Below are 14,981 nucleotides of genomic sequence, written 5' to 3' on the forward strand. Positions count from 1 at the left end.
CTGAATGAGTCAGTGTGTCAATGCAGGGAAACTAGAATTCCCAGGGTGGATGGTAGCAGGGAGTGGCCTCTTGTGGGAATGGGTGCATGGGGGAAGGGGGACGACGTCAGGTAACACTGAGTTCAGTGGGGTCAAGAGGGGATAATGAGGTATAGATGCAGTGACATTTTATGCTTTATACTAATGCCAGGAGTATCCAAAATAAAGGAGATGAATTGGTGGCACTGATAGCATCAGCCTGGTCAAAGATTATTGGGATCTCTGCGACCTGGTTGATGGAGGATGATATAATAACAGGGTACAGCATTTTTCGGCAGGATAGGAAAGGAAAACGTGGTGGTGGAGTACTGCTTACGATAAGTGATGACTCTGTGTCCTCTAAGAGTGGAGGTTTTGGAAGGCAGTGATGCTAATGGTTTAGAAAGTATTTGGTGTGAGATAGAAGTGGACAAGACAGGATATATAGTGGAGTGTTGCTACAAACCAAGGAGCACAGAGGGTGGGGACCAGGAGATGTTTAGACAGTTGAGCTTTGCAAGTGCAAGAAGAATGATTGTTATGGGAGATTTTAACTATAGCAGCAAAAAGACAAGGAAAAGGAAGTGCATGTAGTAATAAGGGGATAGAATTTCTATAATTCTTGAGGGACAAATGTCTTAGGCAACATGTAGTAGAGGGAACAAGATGTTCAAGAGTTTTGGATTTGGTCATAGCGTCAGAAGAGCAAATAATAAGTGAGATGACATCTCTCCCACCAGTTGACGAGAGTGACCATACGGTTTTGACTTGGAAAATGAATAGACATGCCGGAGTATCAAAGCAAAGGGAATGTCTGTGGAATTATAAGACAGGTGATTATAATAGTCTTAGGTATCAACTAGGGACAGTTCCATGGATGGCAGAATTGGAAAGCCAGGATATCATTAATGCTTGGGAAATTGTGAAGGGATATTTGTTAGCAGCAATAGTAAGCTGTATTCCACAAGTGAAGAAGCAGACACAATTTGGTGTAAAGTGGATTGGGCAAATGAGAGTAATGTTATCTGTGAGAATCAAAATGGATTTGTTAAGGGGCACTCTTGCTTTAGTAATATGATTGCCTTTTATAATAAAGTGACAAGAGCAGTTGATGAGGGAAAGGCATATACTGCCATTTTTTGGGGTTTTGCAAAGCCGTTTGACAGGGTGCCACATGATGTGCTGAAAATTAATTATCAGTTTATGGTTTTAATTGTCGGGTTAGACAAATGGATTCAGGATTGGCTGTCCGATAGCATCAGAGAGTTGCATATGGTGGGGCAATAGAAAGGAAGCAGAAGGTTACAAGTGGGGGTTCTACAGGTCTCGGTACTGGGACCTGTATTGTTTAACCTTTATATCAACGATATTGTCAATGGATTGCAAGGGGATATTCAGTTGTTTGCAGATGATATGAAGCTGGGAAGGGTTATTAGTAATAATGCAGATGTGGTAGCCCTGCAAGGGGATTTGAATAAACTAGACAGATGGGCAAATGAATGGGGGATCGGTTTAATGCAGCAAAATGTAAAGTCTTGAAGTTCGGGATTCATCGATGGGAGTATGCATACTAGATTGGAGGAGCTTTACTGCAGGAAGTAGGGGAGACAAGAGATCTGGGGTTGATGATTGATAGAAAACTGAAATTCAGGGAGCATATTACAGAGGTGGTGAAAGTAACCTAGAGGATTGCTGCAATACTGAGAAGGACGCTGACCTGCAGAGATAAAAGAGTTATCATTCCGTTGTATAAGACCCCTGATCAGACCACACTTAGACTATTGTTCTCAGATTTGGTCCCCAGGATTTGAAGGGGATAAATTAACTGTGGAAAGGGTACAGAGGCAGATAACAAAGATGGTTTTCAGGACTGTACAATGTCAGTTACGATGATTGACGAAGGGAATGTGCACTGCAGAGTTTGGTGGATATGTGATATGATCGAGAAGGAAGGAGAGGTGATATGATTGAGACTTTTAAACTGTTGAGAGGCAGTTACAGGGTAGACATTGGGGAGTTCTGTTGCTTGGTGGAACAGCAGGAAGTAGTGATGACAAAGGGGTCATCCCTGGAAGTTGTGAAAGGAAGCTGTGAGCAAGAGGATGAGGAGTAGTTTCTTTGCATGGACAGTGGTTGAACTGTTGAATGCATTGCCTGCGAGAGTGGTTAGAGCAAGAACGGTCAATGAATTCAAGGAGTGGTATGATAGACTTTGAGTTTCCTAAGAAGGACCTCCCATGATGAGTATTTTGACTCCATGGAGGCCAGAATAATAATAATAATAATAATAATAATTTCCTCAATTTTAATATGATATTATAATTGGTGCCATCTGTTTACATCCCTAATATTTCTCAGGACTCTCATATCTGCGGTCTCCAGTCTTTGGTGAACTGTTTTACTTCTAACCCAGCTCTCAAATCCATAAGTTAAAATTGGTTTGACCACTGTCTTGTATACAGCTAGTTTAGTGTTTTGACTAATTTCTCTCTTATTCGATATAAGTTTATTCAGTTGACTTCCTAACATACCAGATTTGTTGAATCTGTTGTGTATTTCCATATTTAATTTACCATCTTCACTAAAAATCATGCCTAAGTAGCAGAAATGTTTTACTTATTCTATAAGTTCTCCATTCACAATGCAGTTGATATTTTTATTATTATTATTATTATTTGCGACACCTCCAAGGAGTCCGAAGACTCATCGCGGGAGGACACTTACTGTACAACTCTTCGTCTCCACTACTACATAGAACCTCTACTACCAATCACCCACATCAATGCCATCTACTGCTCACAACCACCACCGACACCACAGCAAGTATTTTTTGCCTGTAAATTGCATGTGTTCTGAAAGGCCCATTTGTCTATATGTAAGATGAAAATCCCGAGTTTCCTGGAGAAAAAACCCTGCTACCTCCATATGAGATCGGTTAACTCACCTTCAATTGAAAAAGTCCATATAAAGATTCTTCCCATCATGATGAGAATCAAATTTAGGCCTTTTCTAATCTAAGGGTGCAACATTTTCAATGCTTCTTCTGCCTATTTTCATTTCTTTGTCTTGTTATTGCTGACCTTCATACCATATCTATTACAATAGTTATTCAATTTAGTCAGAATCTTGCAGTCTTGTAGTGTATTTATTTAGAAGTATAACATCATCCGCATAAATCAAAGAGCTGGCATTAACATCTCCAATTTTGATATCAGGTTTAATACCACTTTCATTCATGATGCGATCCTTATAGATGACGAATAACAGAGGGGATAATGTGCATCTTTGTCTGACACCAGATTTAAGATTAAACCATCTTCCTGTACTTCCTTCAATTCTAACTGCTAACTTACAACTCAAATAAAGACTAAGTATTGCTTGATATAATGCCCCACTGACAGCATACAACTGCAGCGTTTTGAATAGCTTCTCTCTTGGCACCTTGTCATATGCTTTTTCCAGATCTACAAAACTTGAATACAGATTATATTCTGATGACTTTTTGTTGTAAAGTGAAAATCTGATCCTGACAGCCTGTATTTGCCCTGAATCCAGTTTGTTCTTCACCAAACTTCTCTTCCACAATCCTTCTCAACCATTTCTCAAGTATACTGGCATAAATCTTACCCTTACCAAGAACACTTAGTAGAGAAATATCTCTGTAATTCCTGCATTCAGTTTTATTTTCCTTTTTATATATGGGTACTATTAGCTCTACTCCAATCATCTGGAATTCGTCCCTCTTTCCAGGCCTTCTGAACTATGCAGTGCAGCCACTATAAGAGTTTTATACCTCCATACTTGAGCATTTCTGGTCGAATATCATCTACTGCTGCTGCTTTTTCACATTTCAAGCCTTTGATGGCTTTTTTGTACTTCAAGTATGGATGTGTATTCCTGATTGAATGCCTGGTCAGTGTTTTTTACCACTATGCTGTCACTGATTGTTTCATTTAGCAATTTTTCGAAGTAATTACTCCATACTTCGAAGATATCGTTTTCTCCAGTTTTCATGTCACCTTTATCATCTGCAATTCCTTTCACAGCACTCTTTTCTCCATTTTTGATCTTCTTCAGCAATCTCCAGAATATCTTGCCGCTTTCTTGATATTTATTTTCTATGTTCTTACCAAAGTCTTCCCATGACTTTTGTTTAGCTAGTTTTACACAGTGTTTAGCTTTCTTACATTTGTCTCTGTATTCTCAAAGAGCACAAGCTGATTTATTTGCCAGAAACTTTTGATATGCTTTCTTCTTTTCCTTCGCTGCCTCTCTAACTTCCTGTCTCCATCATGGAGTTCTTATTTTTCTATCCTTGCAGACAACCTCACCACATGCCTCTCTGGCTGAATCAGTCAGTGTGTTTTTCAAGGCTTGCCACTGAATTTCCAGTGGTTCCTGTGCTGAAACTCTTTCAATTATTATTATTATATTGTTATTATTATTATTATTATTATTATTATTATTATTTGACACCGCCAGGGAGTCCAAGGACTCATCGAGGGAGAGTGTGCCAACAGCATCGAACGATTGGTCCCCTTTTTTCTTCAATAATCTTTGTGTATTTAATCTACAGTTCACATCTGAGAGCAGCTCAACTTTTATTCACTGTAAAACTTTCTTACATGTTCTTCTTTTCAATATGAAATTTTATTTTATTCTGCTCAAGACTAAATAGTGATCACTTCCAATTTCAAATCCTCTGTACACTTAGTGTCCTTCACTAAGATTTAGATCCTCTGCTATTTAAATTTGAAAGCCTCTCTTTTTAATATCCTGTTGCTTGTCTCAAAGTCCCTTGCCTCATTCTGTTGCATTCATTTGCCGTATTTATTGTTACCCAAATTATCTGTTAATCACTCTGACTTGAATATTCATTTCTGAAGCTTGATTTTTCACAATCTAGATTTCTTTTAGACTTTGAGACAGCTGAAAGAAATACTGAAATCTTTTCTAATAGCAATGAATTTATACATGTTTTCTATCTATCCACTAGGATACCAGAGTGTACTGTGTGCACACCCAGACCACAGACCATAGCCCTTATTATGTTTACTTTACTCTGGACTTCCATTTTCCATTCCAGTCACTCTCAGCCATTTGGCATTATGAGAGGGAGAAATACAATGATTTCCACGATTCTCAGTTTTTTAGAAGAGCAGAAATTATTAATGACTATTTCCAGTCTTCTGATACAAATGCATACTGAATAACCGAATTGATTTTTGCTGGAATGAGTGATTTCAATCCTCATTTGATTAAATGCTTGACTATTATGCAATCTTGTGCTCTTCATTTAGCCCTAAACACAATGTCTTAATGCAGTTGCATGCCATCTAGCCAATTTTGTGGGAGAACAAACCTGAGTTTCTGAGAAGAAAAATCTAGGTACTGAATGGCATTGGCTAATTCACTTTTAATTGAAAAAGCCCTTTAAAGATGCTTCTAATTATGATTCAGTTCAATCCAGGCTGTTTTCCAACCAAAGAATGGATGAAACTGATGGAAGCACTAATTATTATCAATGATATTCATTTACAAATATCAAAGCTATTATATAAACTCTCTCTCTCTCTGGAACTGACAACACTAATTCTGATGGATTACAACAAGTAATTAACCAATTAGTCTCAGTAGACTGCATTTTAAGTGGATCTCTTAACAGTGCATAAGCCACTATTGCATTATGAGGCAGATACAAAATGAAATTAGATCTATGGTGGATACAAATGGAAGAGTGGAAAGGAATAAAATGAAAGATTGGGGAAAAAAAACAAGTAACCAATGACTCAAGAGTAAAAATGCCTTCTCCATATTGTGATAGAATATGGAGAAGGTATTTTTATGCTTTATACTAATGCCAGGAGTATTCGGAATGAGGGAGAGGAATTGGTGAGACTGATAGTATCAGCCTGGCCAAAGATTATTGGGATCAGTGAAACGTGGTTGACAGAAGATGATATAATAATAGGACCAGAAGTTACTAGGTACAGCATTTTTCAGCAGGATAGGAAGGGAAAGTGTGGTGGTGGAGTACTGCTTATGATAAGGGACGACCTATGTCCTCTAAGAGTGGATGCTTTGAAAGGCTGGACACCAATGATTTTGAAAGCATATGGTGTGAGGTAGAAATAGGCAAGACGGATATTTAGTGGGATGTTGCTACAAACCAAGGAGCACAGAGGGTGGGGACCAGGAGATGTTTAGGCATTTGAGCTTGGCAAGTGCAAGAAGAATGATTGTTATAGGAGATTTTAACTACAGCAGTATAAATTGGGGAGAGGAAGATGAATGTAGCAATAAGGGAATGGAATTTCTAGAATTCTTGAGGGACAAATGTCTTGGGCAACATGTAATAGAAGGAACGAGAGGTTCAAGAGTTTTGGATTTGGTCATAGCATCAGAAGAGTTGATAATAACTGAGATGACATCTCTCCCACCAGTTGGAGAAAGTGACCATGTGGTTTTGACTTGGAAGATGGATAAACATGCAGGAGTATCAAAGAGATGGGAACATATGTGGAATTATAAGGTAGGTGATTATAATAGTCTTACACATCAACTTGCGAAAGTTTCATGGAGAGAGGAATTGGAAGGCCAGGATATCATTAGTGCTTGGGAAATTGTGAAGGAATATTTGTTAGCAGCAATGGTATGCTCTATTCCATGAGTGAAGAAGAGGACACAATCTGGATTAAAGTGGATGACAAACAATATTAAACAGGAACTGCATGCGAAAAAGAGGCTATGGAAGAGATATAAGGAGACAGGTGAAGAGAAGATGCATGAAGAATATAAGACACAGGCCAGGAGAGTGACTAGTATTGTAAGGAAGGCGAAATTGGAATATGAGAATAGATTAGCCCTTAGATCCATGGAAAATCTTAGGGAATGTTTTAGCTATGTAGACAGTACGAGGAGAAATGACTGTGGAAGAATGACATTGTGGGATAAAAATGGGAATAGAGTGACTGATGCAGAGGACATAGTGGAATTGTTCAATGAACACTTTATTGGAGTATTTCATCCTGGAGGAGTAAATTTTAATACTACAGGGATAGGGCAGGTTCGAGGTGCAGGAGGAGAGTGTGTGTTCCAAATATCGAGTACTCTGGATATCAGTAAAGCTATTGGAATGGATAGTATTTCACCACGAGTTTTGAGAGAATGTACTAGGGAACTGACAGTGTCTTTGACCTGGCTTTTTGATGAAAGTCTGGCTGCGGGAAAGGTGCCCATGGAATGGAAGGAAGGTAAGATAGTGCCATTGCATAAGGGCGATAGCAGACTGGAAGTGCCTAATTATAGGCCGGTTTGTGTGTCTTCGGTAGTTCTTAAAGTCCTGTGAGAGTCAATCATCAATCATCATTTGTGAAGGGTTGCTCTTGTTTTAGCAATATGATAGATTTTTATAATAAAGTTACAAGAGCATTAGACGAGGGAAAGGCATATACTGCCATTTTCCTAGACTTAGCAAAGGCATTTGGCAGCTGATCATGTGGCAGGGTGCCACATGATGAGCTGATATTCAAGTTGTAGCACATGGATCTGATGCTAGATTGGTCAACTGGATTCAGGATTGGCTGTCCAATAGGTATCAGAGAGTTGTGTATGGTGGAGCAATATCAGAGAAGCAGAAGGTTACAAGTGGGGTTCCACAGGGCTCAGTACTGGGACCTATATTGTTTAACCTTTATATCAATGAGATTGTCCATGGATTGCAAGGGGATGTTCAGATGATGCAAAGCTGGGAAGGGTTATTGGTAATAGTGCAGATGCGGTATAAGCTAGATAGATGGGCAAATGAATGGGGTGTCAGTTTAATGCAGCAAAATGTAAGGTCTTGAGGTTTGGGACACATTGATGAACCATAGAGTATGGGAGGAGTTAAACTTGAGGAAGTAAGGGAGACAAGTAAGGGACTCATTTTTGCAGAGGATTGCTGCAATAATGAGAAGGACGCTGACCTGCAGAGATAAAAGGGTTATCATTCTGTTGTATATGACTTTGATCAGACCACATTTAGACTATTGTTCTCAGATCTGGTCCCCAGGATTTCAAGGGGATAAATTAACTTCGGAAAGGGTACAAAGGCGATTAACAAAGATGGTGTCGGGACGGTACAATGTTAGTTATGAGGATCGGCTGAGGGAATGTGGACTGTAGAGTTTGGTCAATAAAAGAAGGAGGGGGTGATATGATTAAGACTTTTAAACTGTTGAGAGGTGGTTACAGGGTTGACACTGGGGAGTTCTTTCGCTTAGTTGAACAGTGGGAAGGAGTCATGACAAGGGACCACCCCTGGAAGTTACGAAAGGAAACTGTGAGAAAGTTGGTGAGGAGTGGTTTCTTTGCATGGAGGGTGGTTGAACCATGGAATGCATTGCCTAATGGAGTGGTGAGAGTGAGAATGGTCAATGCATTTAAGGAGTGGTGTGATAGATTTTTGTGTTTCCTAGGAGGGACCTCCCTTGATGAGTCTTGATAGACTTGTGTTTCTTAGAAAGGACCTCCCATGATGAGTCTTTTGACTCCATGGAAGCCTGAATAATAATAATAATACTATTATAAAAGGCTTGGTGGATGAGAGGGTGCACAAGGTCTGTTTTCCAGTAGGGAGGATGAATAGGGTAATTTAGATGCTGGATATGAGAAGTAAGTAGGCAAGGAAGTTAATGGCTGGAATGAATGATTTTGTTTGGTATAGGGGGAATGCCTGGGGAGTGAAAGACAATAGAGTGGTACAAAGAGTAGTTTGTGTGTGTTGCCCTAGTATGACAATTATGAGTTGCGGTAGAAAGCAGAGATCTTGAATGGAATGTTAGTAGAAATGTGTGAAGAGATAGGAGTGCACTTTGTGAATGTATGGGATGAGTTTAAGGATGAATGGAACTGTTAATAGTAATGTACTATATCCGAATTGTTTTGATGTGAGTCGTCTGGAAAGGCTGCTGCCAGAAGTATAATAATTGATGCAAACACGGTATCATCAGAAGTCAGAGATGATGTAAATAGTTGAGGGGGGGGGAACTAGGTGAGACTGATGTGAATGGAGACGGTAATGTGAGAACAGGAATGGAAGTTGAACAGGAAATGGAGTGAGCCGTGTAGGTCAGGGAGATCCAGTGTAAGGAGAGTGAATTCTGAAAGCAGTAATGAATACATATATTGGGATGTCACCATAAGAATGGAACTGTCGAGAATATATGTGGACTCATTGAGTCTGGGAGGGGGAGTATATTGGACAAGAACAAGGGTGGAGAAGTCATAGATGAGGGCAGCATGAATAGGATTGATTATAGTCCAAGAAATGAATTGTTATACTTTATAAGGTGGTCAAAGGCACACAACAACAGGCCTCCCTGCTGTTACTATAGTTATCAGCCAGGTGTGTTGCTGTTTGCCTTATAATAATAATAATGTATGCCTAATAATAATAATAATAATAATGATTATTATTATTCAGGCCTCCATGTAGTCAAAAGACTCATCGTGGGAGGTCCTTCCTAAGAAACACAAAGTCTATCAAGACTCAGGGGGGGGACCTCCTCTGACAGGAGGTCCCCCCCCTAAGAAACACATCTATCATACCACTCCTTGAACACTCATTGATCGTTCTCACTCTCACCACTCCATCAGGCAATGCATTCCATGGTTCAACCACCCTCCATGCAAAGAAACCACTCCTCACCCTCTTGCTCACAGTTTCCTTTCGTAACTTCCAGGGATGGCCTCTTGTCATCACTCCTTCCTGCTGTTCGACCAAGCGAAAGAACTCCCCAGTGTCAACCATGTAACCACCTCTCAACAGTTTAAAAGTCTCAATCATATCACCTCTCCTTCTTCTATCCACCAAACTCTGCAATCCACATTCCCTCTGCCGATCCTCATAACTATCATCGTACAGTCCTGAAACCATCTTTGTTATCTGCCTTTGTACCCTTTCCACAGTTAATTTATCCCCTTCAAATCCTGGGTACCAAATCTGAGAAAAATAATCCAAGTGTGGTCTGATCAAGGTCTTATACAACGGAATGATAACGGTTTTATCTCTGCAGGTCTGTGTCCTTCTCATTATTGCAGCAATACTCTGTGTTATCTTCACCACCTTTGCAATATGTTCCCTAAATTTCAGGTTTCTATCAATCATCAACCCCAGATCTCTTGTCTCCCCTACTTCCTCCAGTATAACTCCTCCCATAGAGTATGCAGTGTCCCATCAATGTTTCCCAAACCTCAAGACCTTGCATTTTGCTGCATTAAACCGACACCCCCCCCCATTCATTTGCACATCTATCTAGCTTATTCAAATCTTCTTGCAGGGCTGCAGCATCTGCACTATTACTAATAATCCTTCCCAGCTTCACATCATCTGCAAACAACTGAATATCCACTTGCAATCCACTGACAAGGTAAATTGAATTGTTGCGTTGAGTTTATATGCCTGCAAATAATTAAAATAAGTGATACATGATTGGATAAGAATGATATATTGAATGGAAAAGAAATGGACCGATGTTTTTCATGAGGATGGGAGGTGGAGTGCTGCTGATGATGGCAGGGGAATTATGTCCACACAAGGTTGAGATGCAAAGAAAAAAAGAGTAGTGGGAGTTTGAAGCAGTATGGTGTGAAGTAAAGGCTGATAGAATGAAATATTTGTTTGGTTGTTGCTACAGGCCAGAAGGATGGAGACAAAGAAATGTTTAGACAACTTGGTTTAGTGAGCAAGCAAAGGGTGATCATTATGTTATTATTATTATTATTATTATTATTATTATTACATGACACCTCCAGGGAGTCCAAAGACTCATCGAGGGAGGACACCTACTCTACAATTCTCTGTCTCCACTAACTATAACGAACCACAGTTACCATCATCTACACCAACACCATCTACTTCCAAACACTACCACTAGTATTTTCACATACAATCACAAACATCCATGCCCACGGCAGGATTCGAACCCGCAGCCTCTTGAATGGAGAGCAGACATGCTAACTACGTGGCCAACCATATGAAATATATACATCATTTAACTTTATGTAGCAAAGTATTAGCAAAACAAGTGTTCTATGCCAGGTTGGCAGGAAAACGACCCAGAGGGAGACCAAGATATAGGTGGATTGATATGGTACAAAGTGCGTTAGACGATAGAAATGTAAGATCTGATAATGTTGGAGTCTTGACAAGTAACAGACTGATTTGGAGGAAAATTGTAGATAGAAAGTTAGTAATGATGTTAATTTTTCATGTAGTACTGTCATATCCTGTACACCTCTTGAGGGTACATGGCAGGAATTTGATGATGATGAACTTTATGTAGTTTTCACAAGTGTGTATGTGGATATATATACAGTGGTACCTTGGTTTGTGAGCATAATTCATTCCGGAAACATGCTCGTAATCCAAAGCACTCGTATATCAAAGCGAATTTCCCCATTAGAAATAATAGAAACTCAGATGATTCGTTCCAAAACTCAAAAATATTCATATAAAAATGATTAATTCAAAATACATGGAGTAATCGAATTTATTAATTGTAATGTAATTAATGTAATGTCCTACCTAATACAATTAATTGTATTAGGTAGGACGACTTTCATTGTAACTAAAGGGAATCACTGCTATCTGTCTCATCGCAATTAAAAACTTGCTGCGGCAGGTAACCCTCGGAAACCATGAGCTTCTGAAACTAGGCAACGAATGCCATAGCTGCCTTTGCATCTGAACTCGCAGCCTCTCCGTGCCTCACAACACTATGGATGTCACTTCTTTCAACCCTTTTCTGAAGAAAAGGGTTGGACACAAAATAAAAAAATGCTTTACGCACACACACATGGTCACAACGCTAGCATGAATGTTGACTATACGAATGAGGTATGCCGACCGAGACTGCACATGTGAGACGATCACCCACAATTCCGAACAGCTTGTAATCACATGACACTCGGCAGACAAAGCGTGTAGGTAATACAGTACTCGTATTGCAAGACGTTGCTCGTTTATCAAGTTAAAATTTATTAAACATTTTTGCTCGTCTTGCGAAACACTTGCAGACCAAGTTACTCGCAATCCAAGGTACCACTGCGTGTGTATATATGTATGTGTGTGTGTGTGTGTGTGTGTGTGTATCTGTTCTTATATATATATATAAGAACAGTCACTACATTTTGGACACAAAATAAAAAATGCTTTATGCACACACACGTGGTCACAACGCTAGCACGAATGTTGACTATACGAATGAGGTATGCCGACCGAGACTGAGCATGCGAGATGATTACCCACAATTCCGAACAGCTTGTGATCACATGACGCTCGGCAGACAAAACGTATAGGTAATACAGTACTCGTATTGCAAGACGTCGCTCGTTTATCAAGTTAAAATTTATTAAAAATTTTTGCTCGTCTTGCGAAACACTTGCAGACCAAGTTACTCGCAATCCAAGGTACCACTGTGTGTGTGTGTGTGTGTGTGTGTGTGTGTGTGTGTGTGTGTGTGTGTGTGTGTGTGTGTGTATAGAGTTCACTCTACTTCCAAAAATCCGCTCCTTAATAAGCCACCCAAAACTATGTCATCATCATCTTAAATTTCCTGGCGTGTACAAAATTTGGTGTGATTGTGATATTCCTTATTTTGGCCAGACAGACAAATCTATTGAATTATGCATGGAGGAACACATGAGGGACATTGCTTACTAGAGACAGCGAGCCAGTGCCTTATCAAGCCATATCCTTTTCTCGGCTAATCCTAATGATGAAACCCCAAATCATACAGGCCGCTGGGACAGATCTACTAATATTTTTCATTGCCATGATGAATTGGAGAGAAAAATCATAGAATATAGGGAAATCATCCTCAACCCTGAACATCTAAATAATAACTTGAGCTACAACCTCCCAGATAGTCATTCAGCTGTAATCATGTACTGGCGTTCACGTGATGCTGCAAGCATGCACTCTCCTAACAGTACAACAAACGAAAGAACAGCTTTAAATACAACTACAAAGTTTTCATACTAATTATGTATAGAGACTCTATGTTGTTCATAGTTTTTTTAACCTTCAGTGTTTAGTGTTTTTTTCTTTTATAATGTCACCTGATGAAGGCTGTTATAAGCCGAAACTAGTTGTGTTTTACTATTAAACCCCCTTTTACCTAACTCTAGGTTTAAGTCATTCAACTCTTTTCACAATATGTATTTCAACCGAGTCAATAATTCATCATCTATATATATACACACACACACACACACACATACACTAAGCAATTTTATAAGCTATTCATTGAATTTAGTACACGTTTGAAAAATATTTTTATTAAATGGAAAAATAAATAAAATTAAATAAATGGTTAGCTGAAGTTTGCTTCAATCTTGTCTATCTCTATATATATCTTAATTAAGCTTTTTTCTTTCCATTTATTTTTTAGAGTCTAGGGTTCCTGACCAGCCTAGTTCATTGCGAGCTCGTCCTTCAGCAAATTCCATTTTTGTAAGCTGGACACCCCCAAGGAATCAGAATATAATGATTAGAGGATACACTATTGGCTGGGGAATTGGATTTCCTGATGTTTACACAAAGGTGTTGGATGGAAAGCAACGTTACTACACTGTTGAACATTTGCGTATGTATTATGGTTTTCAAAGTGAAAAATTATTGAATATATCATGAGGCAGTGTTTTTCAAAATTGTTGGACAAGAACAAGGAAGAATTGAGGGGGGATGGGTCTTTTGCCTGAGATAGCATAAATGTATGTTTTCATAACAATACCACACACACACACACACACACACATACACACACACACACACACACACACATACACACACACACACAAATACCACACTTTTAGCTAGAATTAGTGCAATGGAATCATGCAATTTCATGCAGTAAATCATCCTATCATGAAAATATGAGACTATACAAGTGACTTTTCATTTTGTATTTAGGTTAACAGGTGTAACAAGATATATACTCAGAAGAAGGTTAAGTAATTAAGTGTTATACATAAGAATTAGTATAGATGAGAATTATCTTACATAATTTTCATGAAGGGAATGTTTTTGTTTAGGTATAAGAGAAAGGAAAGCGAAAGAAAACAGAAATAGACCAAAGTAAAGTGCTGATCAGAAAGACTGATCACCACCATCATCAAATTCCTGACATGTACCCTCTGGGAGAGGGGGAGTGTTGAACAAAAAATTCATTATTGAATGAATTTTTTGCATTAATAGTTATACAGCCAGGGAAAACAGTATGGGACTAAGAGAACATCCTGTTTGACTCCTCTGTACACTGGAATGGGATTAGACAGGAAGCCATTGAACAACATTTTTGTGTAGCCTATTTTTGTATATTTTCATTATGACTCAGATGAGTAGAAAGCTTATATTGCAGAACTTTAAATTATGTTGCAAATATTCATACCGCATGCTGACAAATGCTTTATTTAGGTCTATTGATAATAGTGCACAGGGCAGCTTTCACTGATTAATTCGACAGATAAAATTTCTGATTAGAAATAAATTGAATTAAATAATTCTTCTGAGAAACCTATAAATGTGTGTGCTTTGAACTAATTCTTTTAAATGGTGTTTAATTCTGATGTTTAAAATGTTCATAAAGATTTTATAATTGGTGTTCATTATTGCTATGGGCCTCCCGCTGGTGATGGATTCCTTCCTTTTTTTTCTTTTTTTTTTTGTTTGTTTTAGCAGTGGTGGTGGGAGGGAATGGGAACTGCATAGCACTCCAGAAACTTTTCCAGGATGTCTCCATGTATTAAAAAGCTGTAAAAGATTATGATTAGGAGTATATTGTATTGAGAGTCATCACCATCATTGTTTATTTATAATTTTACAGTTATAAATAGGGAAACCAATCAAAACAAATAAGTAGTCTGTGTACACTAAGATATGACTTGGAGGTTCTTGTGATGTGAAGGAAAACCAGGTT

The 14,981-nt window shown here is 38.7% G+C and overlaps 1 protein-coding gene across 6 annotated transcripts in view; it reads left to right on the plus strand.

The window, feature by feature from the left end:
- Positions 1–14,981, plus strand: part of fra (neogenin protein frazzled) — a 535,028-nt gene that overhangs the window by 298,900 nt on the left and 221,147 nt on the right. For all 6 annotated transcript variants that reach the window (XM_090412604.1, XM_090412608.1, XM_090412609.1 and 3 more), the window contains exon 14: positions 13,455–13,649. In XM_090412604.1, coding sequence (XP_090268730.1) covers positions 13,455–13,649 — 195 coding nt within the window. The remainder of the gene's footprint in view (positions 1–13,454; positions 13,650–14,981) is intronic.

Source organism: Typopeltis vanoorti, chromosome 23 (assembly GCF_054136105.1).
Source record: "Typopeltis vanoorti isolate ZY-2024b chromosome 23, IOZ_Tvanoo_1.0, whole genome shotgun sequence".
NCBI classification, from domain to species: domain Eukaryota; kingdom Metazoa; phylum Arthropoda; class Arachnida; order Uropygi; family Thelyphonidae; genus Typopeltis; species Typopeltis vanoorti.